Source organism: Takifugu flavidus, chromosome 8 (assembly GCF_003711565.1).
Source record: "Takifugu flavidus isolate HTHZ2018 chromosome 8, ASM371156v2, whole genome shotgun sequence".
In the NCBI taxonomy this organism is placed as follows: domain Eukaryota; kingdom Metazoa; phylum Chordata; class Actinopteri; order Tetraodontiformes; family Tetraodontidae; genus Takifugu; species Takifugu flavidus.
Genome location: NC_079527.1, coordinates 9,218,157 through 9,245,069, shown reverse-complemented (window position 1 = coordinate 9,245,069; position 26,913 = coordinate 9,218,157). Strand labels below are relative to the sequence as shown.

The 26,913-nt window shown below is 44.2% G+C and overlaps 2 protein-coding genes and 1 long non-coding RNA gene across 4 annotated transcripts; 2 read left to right on the top strand and 1 right to left on the bottom strand.

Annotated features, from left to right (window-relative positions):
- The first annotated feature begins 464 nt into the window (after positions 1-464).
- LOC130530600 (protein Wnt-2b-A) lies at positions 465-9,476 on the top strand. Its single transcript, XM_057041916.1, has 5 exons — positions 465-1,001; positions 3,593-3,813; positions 6,072-6,349; positions 6,750-7,014; positions 8,307-9,476. The coding sequence occupies exons 1-5, from the start codon at positions 832-834 to the stop codon at positions 8,534-8,536; spliced, it is 1,164 nt and encodes a 387-aa protein (XP_056897896.1). The 5' UTR covers positions 465-831; the 3' UTR covers positions 8,537-9,476.
- A 208-nt stretch (positions 9,477-9,684) lies between these two features.
- On the top strand, positions 9,685-19,570 carry LOC130530620 (uncharacterized). The gene is made up of 3 exons (XR_008951882.1): positions 9,685-17,475; positions 17,720-17,779; positions 18,183-19,570. It is a non-coding gene; the product is annotated as an uncharacterized LOC130530620 (long non-coding RNA).
- On the bottom strand, positions 17,908-26,913 carry LOC130530616 (rho-related GTP-binding protein RhoA-D). 2 transcript variants are annotated; one of them, XM_057041949.1, is made up of 7 exons: positions 26,755-26,913; positions 21,453-21,608; positions 20,408-20,528; positions 19,774-19,904; positions 19,518-19,692; positions 18,396-18,440; positions 17,908-18,241 (listed from the first exon to the last, which is right to left on the bottom strand). In XM_057041949.1, the coding sequence occupies exons 2-5, from the start codon at positions 21,606-21,608 to the stop codon at positions 19,519-19,521; spliced, it is 582 nt and encodes a 193-aa protein (XP_056897929.1). In that variant the 5' UTR covers positions 26,755-26,913; the 3' UTR covers positions 17,908-18,241; positions 18,396-18,440; position 19,518. The 2 variants fall into 2 exon arrangements, with proteins under 2 accessions (XP_056897929.1, XP_056897930.1); XM_057041950.1 differs by lacking the exon at positions 18,396-18,440.

The following is a 26,913-nucleotide window of genomic DNA, read 5'->3' as shown; positions in this document are numbered from 1 at the left end:
ACAGACAGATAGACAGATAGACAGATAGACAGACAGATAGACAGACAGATAGATAGACAGACAGACAGATAGATAGATAGATAGATAGATAGATAGATAGATAGATAGATAGATAGATAGATAGATAGATGATAGATAGATAGATAGATAGATAGATAGATAGATAGATACTTTTCTCTCACGTAAGACTGACATTATTATGGACTAATGATCTTTTCTTTCAGTCATGTTCATTTCAGGCAAGTCATCGTCCTACACTCTCCATCCATCCATCCATCCATCCATCCATCCATCCATCCATCCATCCATCCATCCATCCATCCATCCATCCATCCATTATATCATCCTGCAGGCAAACCCTGTAACCCTTGCGTTTGTCCAATGGGCGAGAGAAGCTGTCAGCAGCCCCCCCCCCCCCCCCCCCAGCTCTGCTTGTCCACTGCGCGCTGATAAAGGGGAGGCAGTGCGAGCATCCGACCCAGCAGAGTCACACAGTCGCCCCGACCGCAGCGCGCCTCACATCCAACAACTCCAAGCTGCAGCTGAGGTTCGGATTCCCGCCTCTAAAGTGGCTAAAAGTCCAGGATCGGTGTTTAGGGCTGCAGTCAGGGGAGGTGAACTAGCGGACACGTGTTGCTCGTCTTGTCAGGTAGAGCAGCCCGGAGCGGAGGGGCTGGTGCGCACATGGCACAAAAAACGCGCTCCTCACGGTCCCGACAGTCGCGATTATAATCTGGAGCCGCGCAGTGGATAATGAGACCAGGACGTTTCCTAATCAGCTCCCCCTGATAAACTTGGACTTTTTTGGGGTGCCTTAAATAAACGCAGAACATGTTGGGGTTAAACAGGATTGTGAGCCTGCGGTCAAGCCGCGTTCGCAGCTCTGGTTCTTCATCCAAACTCTCCGACTCCCGGACTCCTTCATGCCAAAGTTCCAGGATTTATTGTGCGTGTCTGTTGCTGCTGCTGCTGCTGACGCCCAGAGCGGACTCCTCATGGTGGTGAGTGTGGCGGGACACACCTTTGGCTTACCTGTCCTCCAAATTCATGAAGGCCAATTTTTATTCTATTTATTTCTCTATTGATTAGGGAAAAAAAATGAAATTAAACAGAAAACTTGTTACAACAGTAACATCACGACTTTTCATTGGCTATTAAAAACCAAAAGCGGACTTCACTTTCATTGGAACCTGAAAATTCCAACATAGAGGCCCAAGGAAACATTTCCCCCACACAAAATGATACTGTAAATAATTTTCTTTCAAGACAACACCATGCTTGAAAAATGGAAAAAGAGGTCCAATATATAATAAGCAGGCCTTTTCTACTGCTGCCTTTTATCCTTCTTTTTTAGTGACCGATTAATTGGTATTTTAGCTGTTGACCATCTTAGAACAGGAAAACGAGTGAAATAAGTGAAACTACAGGAGTCAAATGTAACATATTAAATTAAAATAATAATTTCTCCTCTCCATTCTACATGGAGAACATATGTTGCACGTTGCCGAGAAATTAAAATTGAATTTTCAGCTCATTAATGAATGTATCGGCCTATTTGGTGTGATTACTACACCTGTATGGGGCAGGCTGGGGCGTAAAATAATTAAACTATCATTTAGGTTTGAGTAACTGGCAGTGCCTTCCCATTTAGATTATTTTCTTATCATTTGTTTATGGAGCCTGTCATTTTTAAAAAAGAAAACTGCAGTTAACTCCTGAATCAAACACTGAATAATGGACCAGAATGAAAAGGACCGTAAGCACAGAACACAAGCTGGGAAACTGCGAGCAAAGTCAAGAATTTAGTTTCATTTTTTCTATGTCTGATTTTCTTTCTTTTTTTTTGGCCTGCTTTGCTGAGCAATAATAAGAACAACTGGGTAGGTTTTAATAAGCCCAGGCCTAATTTAAGAGGGTGATCTTGGCTGAACGTGGATTGAGCTCAGCTGGATTTAACAGGGCTTTCATTAATTCACCAGGTACCCCACACGTGCACCCACACATGCACACACGCAGACACACACACACACACACGCACGCACGCACGCACACACACACACACACACACACACACACACACACACACACACACACACACACACACACACACACACACACACAATGAAATTCCCTTAAATTCCTTCTCAAAAATACCCCAAAACCAGCCATCTAGAGCATAGGTAAGAGGCAAGAAAAAAAATCCCACTAGCTTGGAAATAACGTACATGCAACTGTGCGAGTGTGAGTGTGTTTACAGGAGAAGTGTCTGTGTGTGGGCGGGTAAGGGGGTGATGGAATGCCTAATAGTTTGTGTAGATTAAATGCAGCAACGGAGAGTAGTGCGAAGAGTGTGCATGGAGGTTTCAGCCGGGCATTATTGGCTTTAGGGGAATTTAAATTCTGTGGGTGTACTGTAAGTGGTGATATATTAAGATCTGGGCTTTTAACACCCCGGGGGCTGTGAAATGATTATAGGATGTTCCAGCCTTTTGAGGAAATACTTAACAATGTTTGAGGGAAACGGATGATTCTCTTTGTTCAAAACAATTATGACCAAAAAAAAACATGTCTTTGTTGATTTGGTTCCATTTTATGAAATTACATTTTGATATTTTGTTTTATTGCTCCATGATTGTAAAAAAATCTGCAGAAGTTTTCCCACTAAAATTGAATTAATTCATATTGATAACCAGGCTGATAATCTTTTTAGTATTTATATCGACAGGTCAGGGGGCAATGTAACTATAAACTGAACCATCTGATGTCTATGGACCCGTCCTGTCCTGACTTTGCTCCCACTTCTTTTTCTTCCGTGATTCACAGTAAGGTCTCCGGGTTTTACAGCATGTTGTTTTAGACCTGTGGATTTTGATTTATTATCCTATAAAATCCACAGGTCCACCAACAGAGAGCCGGAGACAGCGGGAAAACGGAGTGTGAACTGGTTCTCTGGCCCTTTCCTTTGATGAGCACTCTGGTCTTATTCCTTTCTCTAATCCCACTCTGGGGAGCAGAGAGCTCCGAGTCTCCGTCCTCTCGCCTGCCCTCGTAAAACGACCACACAGTTCCTCGCTCCCTGACCTTCCAGGCTGACCCACCAAAGTCCCGCGCAACAGAATTCGGCGCTATTTTGTAAAATTAGCATTGATATGTGTTGGGGCACCGAGCGGCTCTACGCGTTTCCATCAAAAAGGGGGTTGATTCCGGTAGAACTAAGAAAGATGACAGCAAAGCAGAAGAGACAGGAGTGGATTGAGTAAATGGGCTCTTAGTTTGACAGGGTTATTGGAGGCCCCAGACTTTGCGCACTGATTTGTGGGGGCACGATTTCAACTATCCCATTGGGAAACATTTAACCACACATGCAAACGCATGTCTTGTGGGGAGAGGTTAAGTGCTTATTTATTTAGAGAGTAGAGTAAATGCTTTCCACTCCCCTCCACCTTCCAAACCTTAAACTGTTAAGTGTAGTGAACTCTGACTCACAGAGGGCTGTGGCTCTTCTTCCAGCCCTTCACCACCAATGAGAATCTGCATATTCACCATTATCCCGATAGTTTTTAAATCCCCCACCCCCCTCTTGCTCGACCAGGTACATCGGTGCACTGGGGGCCCGTGTGATCTGCGACAACATCCCAGGATTGGTGAACAAACAGAGGCATCTGTGCCAGCGTTACCCAGACATCATGCAGGCGATTGGAGAGGGCACCAAGGAGTGGATCAGAGAGTGCCAGCACCAGTTCAGGCACCACCGCTGGAACTGCAGCACGCTGGACCGTGACCACACCGTGTTCGGACGTGTCCTGCTACGCAGTAAGTCCATGTGTGTGTCTGCCACGGCGTGTTCGATTATTGGCAGCGCACTGATACCTAGCCTGGACTGTAACTGCATCTGTTCCTAATCTGCCTCCTCGTTCTCACCCTTCTTCGCTCCCGCTGCCTCACCTCTCCCTCTCCTTTGCCGTCCCCATGTCTCTCACTCTGTTCTTTCTCTGCTCTTACCGCACTCACGTATGCTCGTGCTCCATGTTTATAGTCGCTAATGGACTGTTGCAGTGCCTTACACCTCGTCAATAAACACACCAGCTTTGAGCCATGGGCTTGTAGCTTTGTTTTTCCACCCCTGCCAGACCTCTGTGCGCTGTGGCACGCAGACAATGGTGCGTGTTAACATACAGTACATATTTTCCAACTGTATCTGCAGACATTAAATATAATTCCCCCATATGGAGGGGTTTATAATAACAGACAAGCTGAATCATGAGTTTTATTTATTACCAGAGGACAGGGGCTCTTTAGTAAAAAACACCTGGTATAAGCTACAGTTTTGCGCTGTCAGCTGGTTATTTCGCAGCAACATTAAATGGTTACTATAAATTGTCCATCAGCCATTATTTCTGCAACCATGCCCGTCATTAGTTCTGCATTCCTAAAGCAGATGCAGTATTTCACTTTTAAGGTGCAGTTGCCGACCTCTGGCGTCCATTGTCTCATTTTAAAGGCTGCGGCATTATACTAATCGGATGTTTTCACACTAATTCTCTCAATCTAATGTTGGTGACTTCGCCTGAATTGTTACTGTCCCGCTTGCAGCCTGTGAGGGAGGGGGGCCAATGATGCATGGAAACAAAAGTAGCAGATATGGAGATAGAGGTGTGTGTGTGTGTGTGTGTGTGTGTGTGTGTGTGTGTGTGTGCGGTACTCTTGTGTGTGTGTGTGGGTGGGTGCGTGTGGTGGAAAGGAATAAACATTAATGCAGATGTAAATATTTAGAGAGATATTCTGACTGTCAGGCAAACAGCGCAGGTTTGAGTGATGACCCGTATGATGATCTCCTCACCTCGTAGATATAATGGGACACGCCGGCGAGTGCAGGGAGAGAATCGCACAGACTCTTCTGGTTCTGTTTACGGCGTGAACCCTCTTTCTTGTTTTCAGACACTCGCTTGTTGCCCCAGTTTTGGCCCCAGTGGTTTCGTAACAATATTTTGAAATTCCTCTGTGTAGTAGCTGAATTTCATGAAACCCTGTTTTCCGCGCCAGTGCACTTAAAAATTAATTGCTGCAACAATTTGTCTGTTCGGAAGACAGTGTTTTCATTTTAAACACAAATTGATGTGCGTGAATTTGCGTACGCAGTAGACGGCACGTGAGACAATTTGACGCGTGCTAGGATCAACCTGTCACTAGCAATGACATTATAAAATAAATCAGAATCATTCAACATTGTTTTTGGCAATAAATATGCATATAGTTGTGTAGTTTGTGTATGAGGAGAGATCAAATGAGTGTATAAATGTTAAAATTTGACATGAATAGATGGAATTGAAAAGCAGAGCTGAATCATCTCTAAGTTTGTCTGGGTATCTGCATGCAAAGAAGATGAAATAACAAAGCATATAATGGAATATCGCATATGAAGCGTTAGACCAAAGCTTGTCTTCAAATGAAGCTCGAGTGGAGTGGACCCCTCGGGGGATCATTAATAGGCTCAGTGCATTTACAGTTTATTTAATCATTACTTGAAGATGTTGTTTATGCCAGTGAAAAAAAAAAATCTTCCGCTAACTGTGAATTTCCCCCATTCATTCCCATGGATTCTGCAACAACTGTGACCAAAAACTATATCTAATTCTTCATGTAGTTTTGGCCACACAATAGATGAGTCATATTCTGAGGAACTAAGGAACCAGAAAAGCACAGCAAATGTAGAAAAAAACCCTGTCATGACATCACCCCAGTGTTGATTAATGGGGTATCAGTGTGTCCATATTTAAACAATTTATGTGAGCGGACGAGAGCCCCGCAGCTAGGATTATTTCCACGATAATATTTAAACAGAACTGCCCTATAGTCAACATCAGGCCTGATGTGCCCCCGTCAGCTGCACCTCCATGTCCTGACAGGACACCCAGGTCTGGTAATGGTATTATCTGTATCTCTGTATCCATGTTCACGCTTTGGCTGCGCAGTTTTCGCTCTCCACGTCTTTAAGAATTTACTGCAATGTGCGATTATTAACTGTCTGGTTTTCCCTGTTGTGATTTCTCTCCCGGGTGTTTTTTTCTTAGGCAGCCGTGAAGCGGCATTCGTCTACGCCATCTCCTCGGCGGGAGTTGTGTACGCGCTCACGAGGGCCTGCAGCCAAGGGGAGCTCAAGAACTGCAACTGTGACCCGCACAAACGTGGGCGATCCCAAGACGACAGGGGGGAGTTCGACTGGGGCGGCTGCAGCGATAACATCAACTACGGCATCAAGTTCGCTAAAACCTTCATAGATGCCAGGGAAAGGACGGTCCGAGATGCTCGAGCGCTGATGAACCTTCACAACAACCGCTGTGGCAGAACAGTAAGTGTAGATGACAGCAAATGACAAGTGAGGTGTCGAGAAGAACCCCTTGAATCAGAGTTTGACTGGATTTGATTTAGCATTTGTTATTATCAGGGTTGTCTTCAGGGACGTTACAGAAAACCAGTGTGTGAAAAAACTCACCTTTAACAGGAAGAACCCTTTAGCGGAACCAGACTCATATGTGGAGATGCAGTACAAAAATACCCTTCAGATGTGGAGGGACGTGGATAGGGAACACAACTGAAAATCCCAGGATATAAATTGGCCTCCAATCAAGCCTAAATCCCCACACTCGCTATACCTATAAAATCCACTCTGACTTCCCTGGTGCCACACAACAGGGGGTTCGCCTAGTTAAAATATATAGGTTACAATCGCACTTTCTCTCTGCACCCAGGCAGTGAAGCGATTCATGAAGCTGGAGTGTAAATGTCACGGACTGAGTGGCTCCTGCACTCTGCGGACCTGCTGGATGGCCATGTCCGACTTCAGGAAGACGGGAGACTACCTGCGGAGGAAATACAATGGGGCCATCGAGGTGACCATGAATCAGGATGGGACAGGTTTCGCTGTGGCTAACAAAGCCTTCAGGAAGGCCACCAAGAACGACCTGGTCTACTTTGAGAACTCTCCGGATTACTGCCTACAAGACAAATCTGCAGGTGAGGCGCTTAAGAGGGAACCACTGACAGGACCAGGAAGGTGGTTTCTCATGGATGTTGATGGATTACCCCAACTATCTGTTGTGTTTTGCGTATGTTGTGTATATGTTCATGCATGAGTGGTGCGTTTCTGTGTGTGTAAGTCAGATAACAAAGCAGGCCTCCTGTGTGATGCCTCTGGAAGCTAATATCCTTGTACCCCGAGGACATAGTTGTTTCATGACCACCTGACCTCTGTTTCTCTGTCAACACACAAACATAGACATATATACATAGCCTTATTGATGGTAATTATGACTGGAAAGCTGCAGTGACTTGATGAAATTTCTACTTGTTACTACAATTCACTGGCAATGGTGGTTCTTGCTCTCGGGAATCTGCAACTCATTGGAGGGACTGACAAATGTGCATTTTAAGTTGAGGTGTTGATTTATGAAACAGGGTGGGTGAAACGTTACCTGAAAAACTCCACTCACTCCCACACTCAGAAGTTTTTTTTTACCGGTGCTCTTCCAATTCCTTGTCCCTTTTGTCTTCATTCCCTGATCCCCATCCCCCTTTTTTCTCACCTTCCCACTGGAATCCACAGCCTGGGGACAAAAGCAGCAAATTTAAAAATCACTTCTCTCTGTCCATCACAGTCTTTCCCTCTCTCCGTCTGTCTGAACTAAGCATAGCTGGAGGGCACAGAGGGCCTCCGAATGTGAGAGCCTGTCTGTCTGTCACGCTCCACTGTCCATTTAACCTTCACACACACACACACACACACACACACACACACACACACACACACACACACGGGGCATCAAAGGGAGCAGTGGCTTGGGAAAGGCAGTGTAACCATAGGCCACTCTACCAACACTGCATAGTTGTGTGTGTGGGTCTGTTGTTCTATGGGCAGCATGTTGTGATAGGTAGCAGTTTTAACAGGGAGCTCCTCCAACATAAAACAACAGCACTAATCTCTGTGGGGACGACGGTCACATAAGACACACAATATGCCAGCAAATTAAGTAATAGTCGCTGTCGAGTGCTACACTACACACAGCCCAAGGATCTACCCAACTAAGGTCAAATCCCAGCTTTAGGGTCACGATTACGCGCTCCTGGCTATCAAAATGAGAAAGAATTTATTAAAAAGAAAATCCATGATGTAGCTATTTAGGAACGATGGCATAACAACAGAAAACTATACACTTTACCCTCAGTGGCAGGCAGATGCTAGTTGTCTTTGCAGATGACACACTTGCTTTTATCTTTAATTAATTACATGATTCTGACCCCTTTCCCAGGCTCCCTGGGCACAGCCGGGCGCATCTGCAACAAGACGTCGCGCGGCACGGACGGCTGCGAGGTAATGTGCTGTGGGCGGGGCTACGACACCACCAGAGTGAAGCAGATCACCAAGTGTGAGTGCAAGTTTAAATGGTGCTGCGCCGTGGAGTGTAAGGACTGCGAGGAGTCTGTGGATGTACACACGTGCAAGGCCCCTAAACGTGCCGAATGGTTGGACCAGACCTGAGGACAACACTGCCCCCTCCCACCTCCATCCGTGCCCTGTAATGCACCCCACCTGTTTCCCCCATTACAGGGGATCCTGTGGAACATGGCATTCTGGGAAAGTTTGTCAGAACATACTTTGTGCCGCTGTCCTTCCCCACCTGTTCATGATTGCATGGCTTTTTCTACCAGCAGTTCTATCCAGCTACCGACAATATAAAATAGCACCCAATAGCGCCCGCTTGTGATTGGCCCTTTGACCGAACTCCAAAGGGCAAATGCTCTGTGAGGAAACCGGTAAAAACTCTGGGGTTCATGCTTCTGTGTGGTTTTGGGTTAAAATGGTTTATTGCTTTTTTAACGCTTCCAGAGACACTTCCTTCCATCAACCGAGTGTTCAGTCATATCCAGTATTATCGCAATTTCATATACTCACATTTTTTCCTCCAAAAAATACATTTTAATGTAACGTAAAACAAACGCTTGGTTGGGAAGTAGCTTGAGAAATGCACTTTCAGTAGTGGACATTTTGGCTCAGTGTGGTCAGATATGAGTCCAGGTGGAGGACTACAAGGGAGGATGAGGAGACGGTCGTTAAGAAATGGACAAACGCATCATTGGAATGTTAAATGGTAGTTCTTTTTTAAGCGGACGAAAGTGATTTATTTAAATTGTAAAATGTTTCCTTTCTCATGTGTGAGACTGCACTACATTGGCTGAGCAGAGCGATACCTTGTCATCACTATACTGTGTTTTAATCATGTAAGACGACAAAATGCTGCAGAGATAGACAGAACAGCAAAAATGGCCTGGACGACCAGTCGGGCACTCACTTTACAAGCCAGATCATAATGAATTGGCCTCTGCTCTCCAGCTTGCTTGTGTAACATTGTGTATACTGCCTTATCTAAGTTTCATATGAAATATATGGTGCATTAGTATAATATGCGATTCTTCTTTGTCACTGCTTCATCACTTTCTCCTGTTTTTTCACACTATTTCCAACCGTCTGGCCCCAAGTTTCTTCACTGTACTGAGCAGAATGTGTGCTGTGATACATGTGTGGGCAATAGAAACAAGGCAACTAGCCAGGCACAGAGGGCAAATTGCAAATAAGGCATTGTGTGTGTGTGTGTGTGTGTGTGTGTGGTGTGTGTGTGTGTGTGTGTGTGTGTTCTTGTACATGCTGAGCACTTGAGAATGCCTTTTACTACGGAGAGCATTTTTGGGAAGTGAAGACATTGGTTGGTCCTCACCAATGGGTTACAGGGGTTAAGTTTTGAGGGTTAAGACTTGGTTTTAAGATTAAGGTCAAAATTTGGTTAAGGTTAAGTTTAGGGTTAGGCATTTAGTCTACTGTTAAGTGAAAAGGTTGTTGGATGCATTAAGTGAAAGGGGGTTTGGGTAGTTTTCAAAAAGATAAAGGTGTTTCTTGGGTGTTTACATTGAAGAAGGTATAACAGCACTTTATTGTACTCTTGTTCAATTGGCCATAATACACCTATATTGAAAAAATAATAATTTGAAAAGATAGTTTGGGACTACTTTTAATTGACTTGTAGCAAAGGGCAGGAATTCAGTGATGCAGCTCTGGTTCACGGTCACGTCTGCCCCTATAAATGATTTTAGATATTCAAGATGGCAACGCTGATTGCCAGACGTTTAGTAGCTGGACATCAGCACAGCTAGAAGTAGCAACACGTCATTTATCTTTATTTCAGTCACTTGTTAGAAAGGATGAAACTCTCACATTCTTCCAAAGAGATGATCAAAACCGTTTCACCTATTTTTAAAATTGCATATCACAAAGAGCACATACACACGCACGCACGCACCCACACATGCACGGACACACTAGAGCAAGAGTAATCTATGATCAGAACAAAAGGCCGATTCAACATGGTCTTGGGTGTGGTTTGCTATATCAGTCAAGGGGAGGGAAGTGTTTGATTAAAGTCCCAACCAAAACCCCAACCCCTGCTGGCCTCATCCCACCCCTCGCTATGTGGAATTCCAGGTGGGTCCCTGGCTAATGACGAGATGGCTGTAATTACCCGAGGCTGTTGATAGCTGGTGATTGGACATGGTTGTGCCACAGAGGGCCTAGTGTGGGCTCCTACTGTGACCACATTTAATCAAAGGCTTCTTGGCCGGCTTATCAAAGGGAATACTTTCCAGCAATCATCTCTGCCTCAGTCCCCTCCTGCTACATAAATGCTCAGTCTACAGCAGTTTTTGTTATATCACAAACCTGAAATTCTTGCTTACCTGTATTGAAAAAGGTAGAGAAGAAAATGAAGACGGCCTAAATGTGGTCTTTCAGCAGCGAGAGGAAGTTCCGTTGGGAAAGGCTTTATGGTCCCCGAGGGTAAAATGATCAGGTGACTGCAGTCATTGGGACTTTTTTCGCGTGCCAGCTTCGTGTGGCAGATCTATTTGTGTGCAGGATGCCAGGCTGAAAGCATTCCTGCTGCAGAGTGCCACAGGGAAACCATTAAAGGAAAAAACTGAAAAGACATCAAGGAATGTGAGGGGTTTAACGTTAATTGCCGATATCTTTAAAAAGGAATGGCAAAGCAAGCTACACATGCTTTCAGGTTGCTAATCAAGGTCACTGTGGGTCCTACAGTCGAATCCCTAAATTCACTGGGTGAATAAAAATTGTACTGGTCACCACTCTATCCCAGTAGACACACCACTTTCACACATAGTCACAGGTCAGGGTGGTTTTCAGTCCAATCTACTTCACAATTCACAAATCTTTGAACTGTGACAGGAAACTAGAATAGCAGACCCTAGATAATTCAAGCCCCACATAGAAAAACCTGAAGTGACAACAAAACTCATAACCTTCCAGTTAAGAAGATATTCACAACTTTTGGTGTGGATGTTACAACAGTGAGACTGCTCAAAATGTAAATATATATTTAAAAAGAAGGGACAAGTTAATAAGCGTGCAGCTCTATGTATGGCAGCAGCTCCACTGTTCATCAATTCCAGTGAGGAAAAAAAATCATCATTACTTTAATACCACTGTCCAAAAACCTGTAAACACATCACTTCATTATTTTTAGATTATTTAATCTCAGCTCTTTCTCTTTATTAACCTTTATTAAGGTGAGAATGTGAGGAGATACTAGGTGTGAGACAGTCGGCCGGTCAAATGGATGGATGGTGGGATGTCTAGAGTTACTTAGTGACCTGACAGGCATGTTTATTAGTAGATCTTAATCAGAGCAGAAAGAACCACGTTCTCTGCAATTCATCATCATTACTCGCCGCCGCCCTCTGTCCGCCACCCTCCCGCCTCCTCCGTCCAGCTCTGTGGGGAAGCCAGCTCCAGAACCAGTTTTTGTCCACTGGCATCCGCCATTGGGTGGGCTGGATGTCAGCAGTAAAATTTGTTTTGGACACAGATACTGACATGCGTGCAGCCGGAGGCCAGGACAGACCCTCCTCGGCGCCCCCGGAGCTCACCTATCACCACTCTAGTGAAACCCTCAGCAAGTATTTCTACTCTGTCATTCACTGTTTTAGACCAGAATGTGAAGGCATGTGAGATGGGTTTACCCTCAGGGGACACTACAACCTGGATGTTATTTTCTCCCCCATGGAGGGTGGAAATCGTATAATAAGGACCCAAAGAAAACTTTCAAGACATCGACTGAGCACCATGTTCTCCATTTGAGACTACATTGGTGTAGTAAATAAACTGTCATCTAATGGGCAAGAGGAAATAGAACAGGGAAAAGAGGGAAGCACCTGCTCTGCTGGAATGAAATCCGGCCCACTGTGACCATGTAGACGGTGTCAACTCCTACGTCCATTGCTCATCCTTGTTCTCACCTGGCAGGGCCAGCATCTGCCCCCGGTGCAGCTTGGCTGGGAACACGGTTGGGGATGAGGAGTATGCAAGAGCGGCAGGAGGTGCAGATTTATTAAAGAGCTCAGACTAATATTTATGTGACCTGCCAGAACCCCAGGAGTGCGGAGACAGCGAGGGAGAGAAAGTGTGGGTATGAATTGCGGCCTCTTTTGTTGAGGGTAAAAAGGGATTAATCTGGAAAAAAAACCTGATTGCCCCAAGACCTGATGGGAAACTGTCCACCCCTCAACACCTCCGACCATTTTCTCCCAGTTCTTCAACTACCAGTAAATCTCTCTTGCTGCAAACTTGGGACTCTCTGAAAGACGAAAGCTGACGCTACAGACCTGACCTCATTATTACAAAGATTATTGTTCCGAAGATGTATCAATAGTGCTGAATCAATGAAACCTAACCTGTTGTAGATTAGGACCAAGTATAGAGGTTGGGCCTTTTGTGCCCCCCTAATTGCAACAAACACTTCCGTTCCAGTTTGAGAGTCCTGTTAAAACAAGGCCACAGCACATTAAGATCTTTTTGGTAGGAAAAGCAGGAATAGTTTTTAATTATTTCAGGCCTTAACCCAAAATTCCATCAAACATTAAGATTTCATTCATGTCTGATGCCATTAAAATTGGATCCAAAATTATGAGGAACACTAAAGCTGTCATGTTGAATGGGCCTGTGGCTGAATGATCTGGAAATTTACACTGTGGGAGAGAATTTGGCTGCAAAATAGAACAACCGTCGCAAAATGGCAACACCTATATCGTGAGATACAGGTACATTTATCAGACGTTCCCTTAAGTGTTTAGAGCAACATTTTTATATATAACAGTTGCACAACAAAAATTCTAAGTGCTGCTCTCATAACAGTCTCATAATCTAAAACCGAATGCAGTTTGACCTGATTTTTCAGCATGCAGCACGCCACTGTGACCTGACGCAGCGTCAATTTGTCATCTCTAATACAACTCAGTCACTGTGAGGTTAGAATAAAACTCACAGTAACAGCAAGAGGAAAAAAGAGAGCATCAGCTTTGGATTCTGCTGGCACTTAAACAAGACAGTCGCACTGAATTTATCCTCTTACAGAGGCGGGCTGCCATATGATGAGATCTGTATATGCGCAAGCCGGTGTGTTTATCTCCCTCCCCGTGTAGGAATTTACAGACACACCTCGCGAGGCACAAACAACGGTGACCTGGAAAAATAGTCGAAATTCCACCACCATTTTGGGCTGACAATACACACTAACGCCGAGACAACGGGAGAGAGAGGTGTGGGAAACGGGGGAGACACAGGGTCAGGGTCGAAATGTGTAGGCCTCACAGACATAGATACCAATGAGTGATACCAGCTGACACACACCGATGCTGACACTACCAGTGATACCGTGGCTACCTGAGTGACATTGATAGATAGAGCTGGGCAATCCAAGCAGAGAGCACACACCATCACATGGGGGATCTTTGGGAGTTGGGGGTTCAGCCAATATCAATGCTTCATGTGGTTGAGTTGTTTTCACTGCATCCATGACACTGATATCCAATGCCCGCTCCCAGTCTCCTCCGGGCTTCCTTGGTTGCCCTGGAATGAAACGTGCACACGGCAGCAGAGCGACTGTACAGTGTACAGTCCTGACACAACTGAACGCGAGCAAGGACACAGCACAGTAGCCACGGCCCCTCCGTAAACACTGGTAAACACAGCAGGCGCTCAGCGGGGGGACGGAGCAATGCTTTACACAAAACATTTACACTGATCTGCCACAGGAACAGTATTGTTTCAGCTTTACAATGAAGTGCTCGCTTAACAAACGCAAGGCAGGGAAAACTCGTTTGTCACCTCGAACCCCACAGATGTCTGGGACCCGGCTCCCCACGCTCTTCACAGATTCACCCGCTTCACAGAAACCTCCCTAATCAGAGACAAAAGCTCAGACCAGAGAGCGGTCCCTTCACGTAAGTCAACAGAGGTTGTGTTATTGTAATTACACCCAGTGTCAGTCAGAGCCTGGGGCACGTCACATCTTGTCACGTCATGTCACGACCATGCTGTGTCCACGCTTTCTTCCCGTAACTTTAAAGCCACCTGCTGGCCGTGTGCAGCAAGCCTCATCCTTTTACGCAGAAATGGCTGGCATCAAAAGAAAAAAAAAAGAAAATTAAAAAAATATATCTGTTTGGCAATAAGTTTATCTCACCTGCAGGGAGGATGACACACCGCTCACAGGACCAGGGTAACTGACAGGCTACAGTTTGTATGTACCGGGACAGTTTAGTGGAGAGTAAACAGCAGTCAGCTGGGTTTATTAAACATCAAAGCACACAACAACAGCTGTTTATCAGGCGGATAGTCACACGTAACAACAGCAAGAGCAGCTCGAGGGACATGCAGCAGAGGTCAACATCATGAAGAAAGGTGTCGATGATGTGAGCCTGTGTTGAGCAGATGAGTGGAAAAAAACATCTACATATGCAAGTTTTCATTGTCAGAATCCCAATGCATTGATTTGGTGAGAAATGTCACAATTAAAGGATATATTAGTCAATGTTGGGTGAAATGATAGTCTGCTGTTTCATGTCTGTGGGCTGAGAGAGAGAGACAGAGAGAGAGAGAGAGGGGGGCCTCTCCACAAGAAGGAGAGGCAGGCTGAGTGTGGTACTCAATGTTGTCTGGATCAAGGAAAGGCTGGGGGGGGGGGCACAGGAGAAGATAAGCCCACTTCAGCCAACTTCATGGGACACTTCTGGACAGTCACACACCTTATATGCGCCCTCTGTCTGTGTGTCACTGCAAAGAGCTACGGAATTTTATAATGAACATTACAGTGCATGTGTGTGTGTGTGTGTGTGTGTGTGTGTGTGTGTGTGTGTGTGTGTGTGTGTGAATGTTGGTCTTTATCTCACTCAATGAGTGAGTGGAGGTGAGCTGTAAGGCTATCTGTCCCTCTCAGACACCCAATCTGTCTCTGTCACTGTTCTTACAGCCTACACACACACACACACACACACACACACTCGCGCACACACACACACTCGCGCGCACACACACACACTTGCGCGGACACACACACTCGCGCACACGCACACACTCGCGCGCACACACACACACCTCCGCTGGCATCTGACCAGTCCTGCTGAGGAATAACTGAAACCTTAACGTGGACAAATAGGTGTGGATAAGGCCCACGTTGGGGCTGCTGAAAACTGCATATTCATCACAAATTTCAAACAAACAGATTAGAGAAGACTGTTGCAGTATTCAAATGGTCTTATAGGATTTGTGCATGTATACACACAGCTGAACTGTGCAAGTACACGAGGGTGGCAAAATAGTGATGGGCTATTCTTCCACAAACATATAAAAAACACCTTGATCAGTCTCCTCCTTCATTTACTTGCTTCTCCATCTGCCAGCAGACGCAGCCGTGTCCAAAATCCTTCAAACTGAGGTTACGTTTCCATTGATACAGTACATCCAAACAGGATTTGCTGGTGTGTGTCGCTGGGAGGGGTGGTCCTATGCTCTCCAGCGTGACCTCAGTGGCCCACGCTGCCTGTCTATTGGGGCTGGGGCAATTAGACCATCAGAAAGTGGGAGCATCCCCTCTCGCCAGTGTGATAAGATCAAGGCATTCCGACGGCCAGAGTGGTCATTACCCTGCTCCCCAGCCCTTAAACTAGTCCACTGCAGTGGAAATACAGCTGTGGCCGCTTAAGTAATTTCTTGGCCCCGTCGTCCCTCTGGGTCATTGACACGCACACAAAAACACACAATTCACGGACGTTTTGTCTGATAAAGAGGTTCACATGCACAGCACTATCGGGAGGACGCACACACACATGCAGAGGCAGAAGACATACTGTCCGCCTTGGTGTGGTCCAGACTCAGGCAGGGGTCGTGACTGACAGGTCGGGGAGAGTATCTCTGGCTCGGACGGTCAACGTGATTCTGGACAGCGGAACACGAGGACAGGAAGACGGACAGAGGATGCTGGCAGCACAGCACGCACCACGGACACGGGACAGCATCAACAGCTATGGCTTTTGTGAAGATTCGGGTTTCAAACAAATCCAATCCCCCCTTTTTATTGACACGCTCCTCGTTTGGTCTCTTTCAAACTTTTCTGGACACCGCTCATATTAAGACACATGACATGTGAAGGTTCTGTTGTGGGCGAGAGATGGTGACTGGCCTATAAAAAATGTTCCATTTCTCATTATCAAAACCTCTCGGGTTGATTTCACACGGAGGGGTTGTCAGTTCTGCAGCATTTGGCTGAACATGGGCAGAAAGAATAGATCAATAGACTTTAGCTTTCACACTCCTGCTTCTGTCAGATTAATTTATACATATACATTATTTTCATGCCAGTGTTGCTGAGACATTGGCAGGCATAGTTTGATGTCATAACATGGATTGTTATGAACACACATTTTTAAAGACATTTCCACCAACTTTCTGAATGTAACAGGTTTGTGTTATCTATACTTAAGTTCCACAAGTTTCCAATTTATGCATTACTGAGTCCTTCACTTTTTTTGGTTTGCTTCCTTCAGAAATAAAGGCTCTGAGTTCTACAGCTCCAATATCAGCTGTTGTAAAATCAAATGTACTTGCAGTTTTGTAAACCTCTCAAGCCAACAACTGTGATTATGAGATTAAAGGGGACTGCAGGTAGGAGACTTTACTGTGCATCTTGCTTAAACACCTTGACGCAGAACTTTGCTCAAAACCAGCCTATACTGCCACCTAGTGGGATCTAGGGAAAATGAGGGAGTGAAAACGCTGATTGTAAGGATACAGGAGGATCAGCGTTCAAAATGAAGATATATTTCCTTTTGTCCACAGGAAACATAATTAGAAAGACACAGAGCCGACCAAGGTCTTTCCTGACACCTCATGACCAGAATAACGTGCTGGAGAACTTTACTCATAACAAACCTCAACAGGTTTGGCAAAATATTGTGACTATCAGAGGTTCCTCACAAATCGTTGTGGCATCTGGTCAGGTTGCTCTTGCTGAAGATCCTAAGCAGCTCTAGACTTTTCTGAGATGCTGTTCCTGCACTGCAGTCTGGCCTTTCCGGGTAAGTAGACACACCCCCCTCTGCATAGTCCAGTTTCGTGATACATCTAACATCTTGTTTGAATTTCAAACAGCAAACTAAAATTTTACAGCTGCTCTGCGAATGAAAGTACATATTTGCACTCTTGTTCACATTTTGCCTCTGAAAACAGCCGGAAAATAAGGCTGGTTTGCGAACTTCACCTTCTTGTTCTGGAAAACTTTTGATAATTTTCAATTAGCCCCCCCATTTCTGATCCCTACAGATCTCTTCTGCACAAGGCGTGAAAATCCTGTAAAGTCTGCACTGCTTTCCACGCACACAGGTAATTCCAAGTCGTGCCGGAATACGAATACATCTACTGTTGTATTTTTGGATGTGACTGTCGAAGGTGCTCTGTCTCCACCTAGCGGTATCTCAGTGTCACTACATGGTCTCATAAAGTGAAGTACATTTGTTCTTAAAGTATTTATTACTGTCACACACCTGGTTGCACAAGGGAAAACTTTGCTGACCTCAGAAGAATGCAGGAGGTTTCTTTTCTTCTTTGTCTCCCTCTTCCTCTTGGCACAAAGGCTTTGCTGATGGGCGACTTCCTCTTGCTTTGTCATACTGGCGTCAGATATTTAAACCAGAACTGAACTTTGGTTTTATTAGCTTGTATTTCACTTACAAGATTAATCATGGTGACAATCGCATTACAAATGGTGTAAAAATTTTATGTGCAGACATGTTGCGAAAAGGCCTGGACTAGCATCTGTTCCAGTGGCCTTGGGATCATCGCCCCCTACAGGAGAGAAGTCAGAAGACAAGTTGCAAGCCAGATTCACACACTGACCGTAGATTTATCCTTAAAAAAAATAAAAAAATAAAAAAATAAATAAAAAAATAAAAATAAAAGCCACTCTGGGTTAGGCAGCATTTCAAAAATACTTTATTACCATTTGTCTCTTACAGACCTCCTACACACCCCACTCCTGTTTGAACTGTAAAGAAACAAATTGTTTTTTTTAAAATGTATTATTTATCATTACAATTTTCCATTAATCCACTCCTTAACTGAATACAGTGGACCACAGAATTTCAATATGATCAACTTCAAAACAGTGTCCTTATGGCAATATGAACCTGTCCTATTAAATGAATCAGTTATTTGTGAAGCCTTGTTAGTGGTTTTCTCCACTCTCAGACACTAAGTCATATTACTGCTTTTACTGATTAATTTGTAGTCGATATCCTGAAGAACGGAATTCTAAACTAGCGTCTAACATTCTATTACTGGCTCTGAATCACCAATCAGAGCTGTGTGATGTGTGGAATGAGTCATCAATATTATTAATATGGCAGCAGTCAGTGATCATTTCTGATCTTGGGGATAATGTGCACTAAATCTATGATATACAAACACCTGAGGCCAACCCATGCAGGTTAAGACCAGAGGTTCGTTCAACAAAGTGCTGGTGATGTCCTGGCAGGAGAAAGTGTCAACTCAAGCATGTGTGAATGTCTTAAGGTTTGTGACAACAACCCATCTGTAGTGTCCATTTATGCCATGTGTCCATATGAGCTGAAGCAGAGAATGTTAACCAGTTGCTGTCGCTTCAGTATTTTCCCCATTTACAGGAGGTAAACCAAGGACTGGCACTACGTCGACCCAGCACCTGGTGTACTTTTCAATAAAAAATTAGTTAAAAAAAAGTGAGATAACATGGCCAATGAGAGGCACGTGTGTGCCTGAAGGTTTATGAGCAACAATAAGGTGATGTGAACCCTCATTGCAGAGGCAAACGTGGTAACATAGACTTGTAAAGAAAATGTGAATATAAATACAAGAGCGACTTTCAACAACTAAGCAGGTCCTTAGTGCAAGCAGACGGGTTGAGGAAAATAATCAGGAAGCCAGGAGCAGAGTGTCTTTTAAAGGCTGATGTGTTTTGCTTTTTAAACGGGAGCGTCAGTCTTTCCTTTTCTTCTGTGGCGTTATCGGCATCTGTGATGGAAGCATAGTCCACGGAAGCCTCGGATTTAAGGTTACGCCAAGACTAAAGAGGGCGAGCCATCACCTCACAACAGCTGGCAGGCGCCTCTCCTCTTGCGTTTGCGGACCTGTAGCGCCGCCCTGGTGGCCATCTCAAACACCTCCCGCACTCCATCCTTGGTCTTGGCGGAACACTCCAGGTAGCCGAAGGCGCTGATGCGGTTGGCCATGTCTCTGCCCTCGTCAGACTTAACTGGCTCCTAGAAAGGTGAGGGGAGACGGTGGGTAGACGCAGGCTGGAGGTATGACACTGATGGTTGGACAGACAGAGAGATGGACACCTGTTTCATCTTGGCCAGCTCCCTGCGTGTGTGTTCATCGTTGCGAAGGTCCTTCTTATTGCCCACGAGAATGATGGGAACATTGGGACAAAAGTGTTTGACTTCAGGGGTCCATTTCTCTGGAATGTTCTCTATGAGAGCAGAAATAAAAATACAAAGATTACAGATTCAAAACAACTTCAACTGAGGGAGACCTCGAGATTCCCGTGTGACTGCTCAGAGAGGGCGCCGACCCCTCCCCGATACATGTCCAACATTTCAGCCTTCGAAATGCCATGTTTGGGTAAGAATGTTCCGGCATAACTCACATCAGATTTTAGGGGGAAACACCCACGAGCTGTTGACTGGCAAACCTTCCTCCTGGTTAGTTTTAGTTTTTCTGGAATAGACTCATTCTTAATAGACCATGTCATTTCCAACATTGCTTCGTGGCATGACCCTGGCAAAATGTGCTAGAAAACCTTTTGACTTTAAAACCACTGTTAAATCTATATAAATGAATAATAGATGATAAAAATAAAAACTGGGTGGCTGCTCCATCAACTTATCAAAGACCCCCTTTTACAGCCGGCATGTCTGAATGAAAACACTGTTGGATATAGACTCAACAGGCTAATTTAGTGTCCGGTCTTACCTAAACTGTCAGGGCTATCTATGGAAAAGCACATGAGGATGACGTCTGTGTCGGGGTAGGAGAGAGGCCTCAGTCTGTCATAGTCCTCCTGACCTGCTGTGTCCCACAGGGCTAACTCCACCTGAGAGGGGAACAACAACAGGAACATGAAGGCGTTTGACTTCACTTTAAGCAGTAAATAACACAGGAAAAACACAGAGCCCAGGCAATGATGGCCCTGGTGACCTTCACACCAAGTAAACACACACACGCACACTCAGATTGTTGCACAGCAATAATCTGGCAGATGTTCACGTCTTCAAGGGAAAATAAATATAATACCTAAAGCTGAAACACAGGACAACAAGTCCGTAGAGACTAATAACACTTGAAAACACTTATCCAAGTGTGCGTAGATGCGTATAGATGTTTGTTGCACAATTACAACAACTCTGCTATACAACACGGAAAAACAGGAAATTTGACATTAGTCATGATGTGGGGGGGCTTTGGGGGCGGGGTCGCACCAATTCATTTCCTGCCATTGACTTGGAGGATTCACATGAGCTTCGTCCCCACATTTTCTTTCACTTTGGCACAAAAACCCGACTATCATGAACACCATGTGACAACCAAACAAGCGTACTCTAAGTTTGTTAAACTCTCTATTCTATAGAATGTTAAATGAGCTCATTATATATGTATATACACACACACTGACTCACTGAGGTCTTTAAAGCATGAAGAAAAGCTTAAGATGTGCTTTACTGAATACCTTCTCTTTTTCTGCTCATGACGTATGTTTGTGTAACCCAAACAAAGTAAAGGTTATATTTACAAAGGATGGAGCAGTATATGGAGGAAATCCAACCCTTTTGTTGCATGTCTACCTCTGGGCCAATAAGCCAGTCAGGTTTTTATGACTTTACATTCGGCTTAACCGCAGAGATGCTGAACATAAGGAAACAGAAGAAAGTCGGCAGAATGACAACATTCTAGGACAGAAGAGGATAACTAATGATGGGAAACAGACCATCAGCTGTTACATAATTTTTTATATGTATACCTGTTTGCCGTCCACTTCAATGTCCGCGATATAGTTCTCAAACACAGTGGGGACGTAGACCTCCGGGAACTGGTCCTTGCTGAAGACGATGAGCAGACAGGTTTTCCCACAGGCACCATCCCCGACTATCACCAGCTTCTTCCTGATGGCAGCCATCTGTAAACACAACACGCCATCATTCTATTATTCACTCAAATAATACAGAGATGTTTTTCCCCTTTTGGAGAGGGGATGGGTGGGGGGTTAAGATTTAGAGCCACACCTTCTTCCCTTTCCTGTATGATGTGGAAAATGGTGTCAGGGAGAATTCATTACTGGTTTGGAAAAGCAGATGGAGAGAAGGGAACAGGCAGAAACCGCAGGACTGAAGTGCCTCTCTAGGCAGAATGTCTGGTGTCAGAAAACCTTTACACCACCTGTGCATGCCAGTTATCCCAGTACCTGTAAGACCTTTTTCTCCTGTATCCTCTTACCCTGGAGATGTGTTTATTTTTGTGCATAATCAGGGCAAACCATTGCCTTCAGCTCCCCTCTTTGATTGTACCATCATTTATCTCCACTCCTTTTAGGCTGATGCATAAGAACATGACAGACTGAAGCCAAGGACACTTCAGAACAAAATGAATGTGGAACTAAAATTTAGGAAGCCGTCTGTGTAATAGATGTGAGCAACCCAGCCAATCAGAGAACAGCCTTTACCAGCTTGTCATAATAAACCATTAAGATCTCAGATAAACTGAAGGCAGAAAGGTCACAGTATTTCTCTGCATGTCTGACGTGCCTCCCCTCGACCTTGCAAGCACAGGTTATTTAACTGTACAGTAGCCCATGAGTTCAGAAAAAAAAAGCAGAGAATGAGGGCTGTGTGTGTTACGCAACATTAGAATCTGTGCCACTGACATGGACAAAGTCCTGAGCAGCAGCACAGACACCCTCCTTTAGTAACACATTAGCCAAACTTTTCCAAACCAACGTGGTTGGAGGAGAGCACCTATTCCACTCCACACTGGGCAGCTAGGCTCTAGTCGAGTATTACGTGGTTGTCCCATACAAAGCCATGAACCACAGTAGGTAATTAACAGAGTCAAACAGCACTTTAGTCCTACAGATTGAGCATTATTAAATGAACAATCTCACTTGTAATTTGAAAGATTTGACAAAATTGAGTGTTTTGTTTGAAATAAGGCTGTATACGAGGTCTTCTGGAGAGGGAAATGTGAATATTTTCAGTACCTGCACTGAAATAACCAAGCATAAAACTATATTTTGGAGGCTACTATGGATGGAGATAGATTTTTTATTAGAGATTCAAATAAGCTGTAGATTGGGACTGAAACAAGCCAAACCAGGGCTTGAAAAACAACCCAATATAGGGGATAAAGCACAAAATCCCACCCATGATTGGGTGTGTTCATTTACAATCGTGTGGATGATCACGCCAGTTTCCATCACCATCATAACCTGAGAGCACCATTGCCATTTTACCAGGGTTCTAAAATGTCCGAGTCAGTCATACAGTGACCTGGGGAGAAACCCGAGCAGAAGTAAGGAGATATGGTTCCACCCTGGTTTCAGACTCTGCAAGTGACAAACAAGTGTGAGGTCAAATGTGAGCCTGCAGGTGACATTCCAAAAGTACTGTGCTAAAGTATCACACGTTTCAGCACCATAAAGTCAGGTCAGGTGGTGAAGTACAGGTCAAACTGCTAATAAGGACCCACTGCTGGACACACACTCGATATGAAAATGGAAGGGTGTGAAATGCGTCGCCCCTTTTTGAATTGAACCAGCTTTCATTAGGACACATCACGCGCTCCCATTCTTAAGCAGGACACCCAGGTTTGCTCATTATGGTCTGGTTTTTGACCAGCGGGCATTTAGTTCTATACATGTATGATTTTGTGTATGTGACTTGAAACCTGGAATGAAGTCCGACTACGACATAGAACCCAATTGTAATTACTTGATGCATTAACTGATGTTATGAAACAGCTTAACGCGACGATTAAATGTGTGAAGTCTGCATGCAGGTTTTTAATGTCTGCGTTCTGAAATGTGGATCGACTTGGAGGTTTTGATTTTGTCCGAAGAGGCTGTGCTCTTCACTGCATAGAAGTAAAAAAAGGTGGTGGAGTTGCTTTATGTATGCATGGAGCCCCTGCATTTAAGGTTGTGGAAGAAATAATAGTGTTACAGTTGAATTAAGGCTTAAATGTAACTTTAAGGTTGGGGGGAGAAAAGAAAAGTGCTCACAACCCACATATATTGGAAACTATAACTGAATATTGACCCTTTATGGGCAGTAGGGAAAGGTTATTAACTTTAACCAGATCAGAAGATACAATATTAATTTGTTCATTTAGGCAGGATATCAAAGCAATCCAAAATTAACTCCCACTCCATTTCCAATCTAAATCAAGATCAGTAAAATGTCCAATGCAATTAATTGTAATGTTCCCCCCCAACAACATGAATATTCCATGTTCTAGTTCTCCAGCTTTTAGACATTACCTACAGGGACCTGGTGAAAGTGAAGTGTTGCTTTGCTATTGACATTTAATTCCTCTTGAATTATTGTTTGTTATTTTAGGAAGGATTGTCGATTTGTGCATGTGGAATGATAATGCTTTATAAGATGGCAAAAATAGCTACATGAAAGATTTGTTTCTGTCCCTCCTCGTATTGGATTATTTCTTTTAATTTTGCTAATTGCATTTGTTCTGTTAAGGGCAAACGAGTTGGTGCCTGAGGCCTAATCACCAGCTATTTCATTTGTGGGGGGGGGGGGGGGGGGGGGGGCAGGTAAGCAGATACATGTGGCGTTTGCCAGGGAGCCAACTTCCCATTTGAATCACAATTGTTAGCGTGGTTTATTGAAGTGGATAGTCAGGGAGCTCTGTGTTGTGAGCCAGTGCCATTTATATATGTGACCAAGGAAAAACTGTTGCAGAAGGTGCCATCCTGCTAGATGGTTACGTGTTGACTGAACGGTGGCAGGTCAGCAGGAGGCTGGTGGCCTCACCTCTGTAGGTTAGAATCTGCCTTTCACATTAGAATTCAAATAAACTGCGCAACTATTGCAAAAGAAGGCGACATTAGAAAGCAGATTGCGTTGGGTTTAAGCTCACGCGGGAGGCATCAATAGAGACCGGGCGGCTACAATTTTCCAGGTTAAGCCTCACCCAGACCTGAAACTGTCACTTCAGATCCAGGCCAGGATCTAAAGGGAGCTGAAGTCAGAGGAGCAACCTGGAACCCCAAAATAGAACAGAGCCAGTGAGACTCTCCCAGACCAATTTATCACAGCGTGTGGCTAAAGACTGTGGAAAACTGTTTGTACATTTGCAGCAGTTATTCAGAGAACTGGAGGCACAACAACAAGTCCTTGATACCATTTAGCAAGAACAATAAGTAAAACAGTGGTCATCATCATGTTGACATATTTAGGAATGAAGCAGCATGTTCCAAGTATTTCATCTGCCCCACGTTGTGCAATAAACAAAAGGGTTTAATGAGACGAGCGCTTACTAAGATGATTTAGCAAGGATCAATCAGTAATGATCTTTACCCCAATAGAGATTTAGTAAAATGATATTGTTTGCCTGACACTGCAAAAATAAAGACAGGACATAAGCTTTGTTGCTTTCCATCCCTCCACATGCATGATTGTTTTTATTCTTTTCTTCATGTTTAGTCTGTTTCAATATAATTTCTACTTACGCACAATAAAAACAAAGAAAATGAAATTAGAGATCAGGCTTGAACAATCCGATGTTAATATTTGTTGACGAGCAGCAACATTTGTTAAAACACAACAATAAGAGTCAGTACAACAAATGCATACAAAACTAAATATTGCACCTTCGCCTAAATGAGACATCAGAAGAGAATGGGAACGCCGGTTTCTGAGGGGAAGAGGACTGAGAATGCATCTATGGTTGCGACATAGCCGAGCAGAAACGTCAATAAAACCCACGAATTAAGTATATGAATTTGCATAAAACCCAAAGATTAAGCTTCTAAATCACACTTTAGTGGCCAAAATAAATGATTTAGAAAATCCTATTCAGCAGATTCGGTTTGAACTATGGACCCAACTTCTCAATCGCAAGACAATAAGGAAAGAAAACAGGATGAATAAAGTTGTAAGAACTCAAACTGATTTACCAGAAAGAAACAGGAAAAACTGTCTAAAACATGTTTCACTTGCAATTACCCCATTCAAAGTGGCAAAACATATGCCTGACGTAAAAATGAAAAAAAGAATCACACCAGTTTCTCAGTTTTATGAGTTATGACAGAACAAATGCCGCTTGGTTTAAACATGGATGTTTATCATACCTAGACAGGTTTACACGGCATGTGAAAAGCCGAACACTCCATTTTACTCTTAGCGATTGCTTTGATCGCTCTAAAATGGCTCCATTTTAATTTTCAACCCCATAAACTGGATTTTAGGTGACAGGACGTCTCTGATTAACATCAATAAAGACAAAAAAAACAAAAAACATTTGTAATGACACAGCAGGGTTTGTGTGAGCATTCAGCTTTCACTTTTATTAAACGTTTTTCCACCACTTATTTATGGTGTGATGGGAACATTTCAGCTGAAGTGTGATGGAATTCTGCAGCATTTTGAGCAAATGGCAATGGTTTCCTTGCTGGGAACAGGCCAGGACAAGCAAACCCGGCTGGCTGGGAGATATGAGGGTCTGCACGACGGCAGCACAGGGAAGGGTGTGGTGGCTCTCAGCTCTTTGGAACACACTCGGGAGTTCTGGACATGCAGCTGAAGTCTACCCAGCATAACCCCGATTCTCAAATCATAAAACTTCACCAAACGTGATCTTTCAGAATTGTAATCTCCTCATGGTTCTCATGGTTGTGAATGAGGGAGAAACCCCTGCAACCACTGGTTTTGTTTACTGTGAACTTGTTTTTTTTACGGAGAAACGGGATGGAGTGATAAAGTCTCCAAGTCCGTGAAACTCAATTACGCAATAGAGGATTTTACAGGTTGCGTCTCGGTTTGTTTGGTAGGAATTGATGTGTTGTACAAATTTCAAGCAGAATGTGGCCAGAGCATTTGGAAAGGGACATCCCGGTGATGACGTTCTCTTGTATTTTGAACAAACAAAACGTCGAACCGCGTTCGCCCATTCAGGAAAAGTTCGTACCGAGTAACAGGTTCCTGCTAATTCATATTAATTAGCGTGTACCTTAAGAAATGTGTCTCGCTTCGTCTCAAACCTCACACTCTGATATGATACCGAGAGTGAAAGCAGTCGTTTTGCTGTCTTACCTTTTCCACGGAACACTTTTAAACCGAACCCTTCGGCCTCCTCTCCCGCTGCGGTTTGATTCGGTAGTAGTGAGAACGCAGAGGAAGCGTTTTATACGAAATTCTTCATATACTCCCATACTGATGCGTTCATGAACACCCGGAAATTAGACTACCTGG

Bases quoted from the DNA above. Each gene is read 5' to 3' on its own strand.
- LOC130530600 (XM_057041916.1), top strand. From the start codon at position 832: ATGTTGGGGTTAAACAGGATTGTGAGCCTGCGGTCAAGCCGCGTTCGC. The intron at 1,002-3,592 runs GTGAGTGTGGCG...TTGCTCGACCAG, and splicing joins AGAGCGGACTCCTCATGGTG to GTACATCGGTGCACTGGGGG. The intron at 6,350-6,749 runs GTAAGTGTAGAT...CTCTGCACCCAG, and splicing joins ACAACCGCTGTGGCAGAACA to GCAGTGAAGCGATTCATGAA.
- LOC130530616 (XM_057041949.1), bottom strand. From the start codon at position 21,608: ATGGCTGCCATCAGGAAGAAGCTGGTGATAGTCGGGGATGGTGCCTGT. The intron at 19,905-20,407 runs GTAAGACCGGAC...CTGCTCTCATAG, and splicing joins AGATAGCCCTGACAGTTTAG to AGAACATTCCAGAGAAATGG. The intron at 19,693-19,773 runs GTGTCCATCTCT...TCACCTTTCTAG, and splicing joins AGCTGGCCAAGATGAAACAG to GAGCCAGTTAAGTCTGACGA.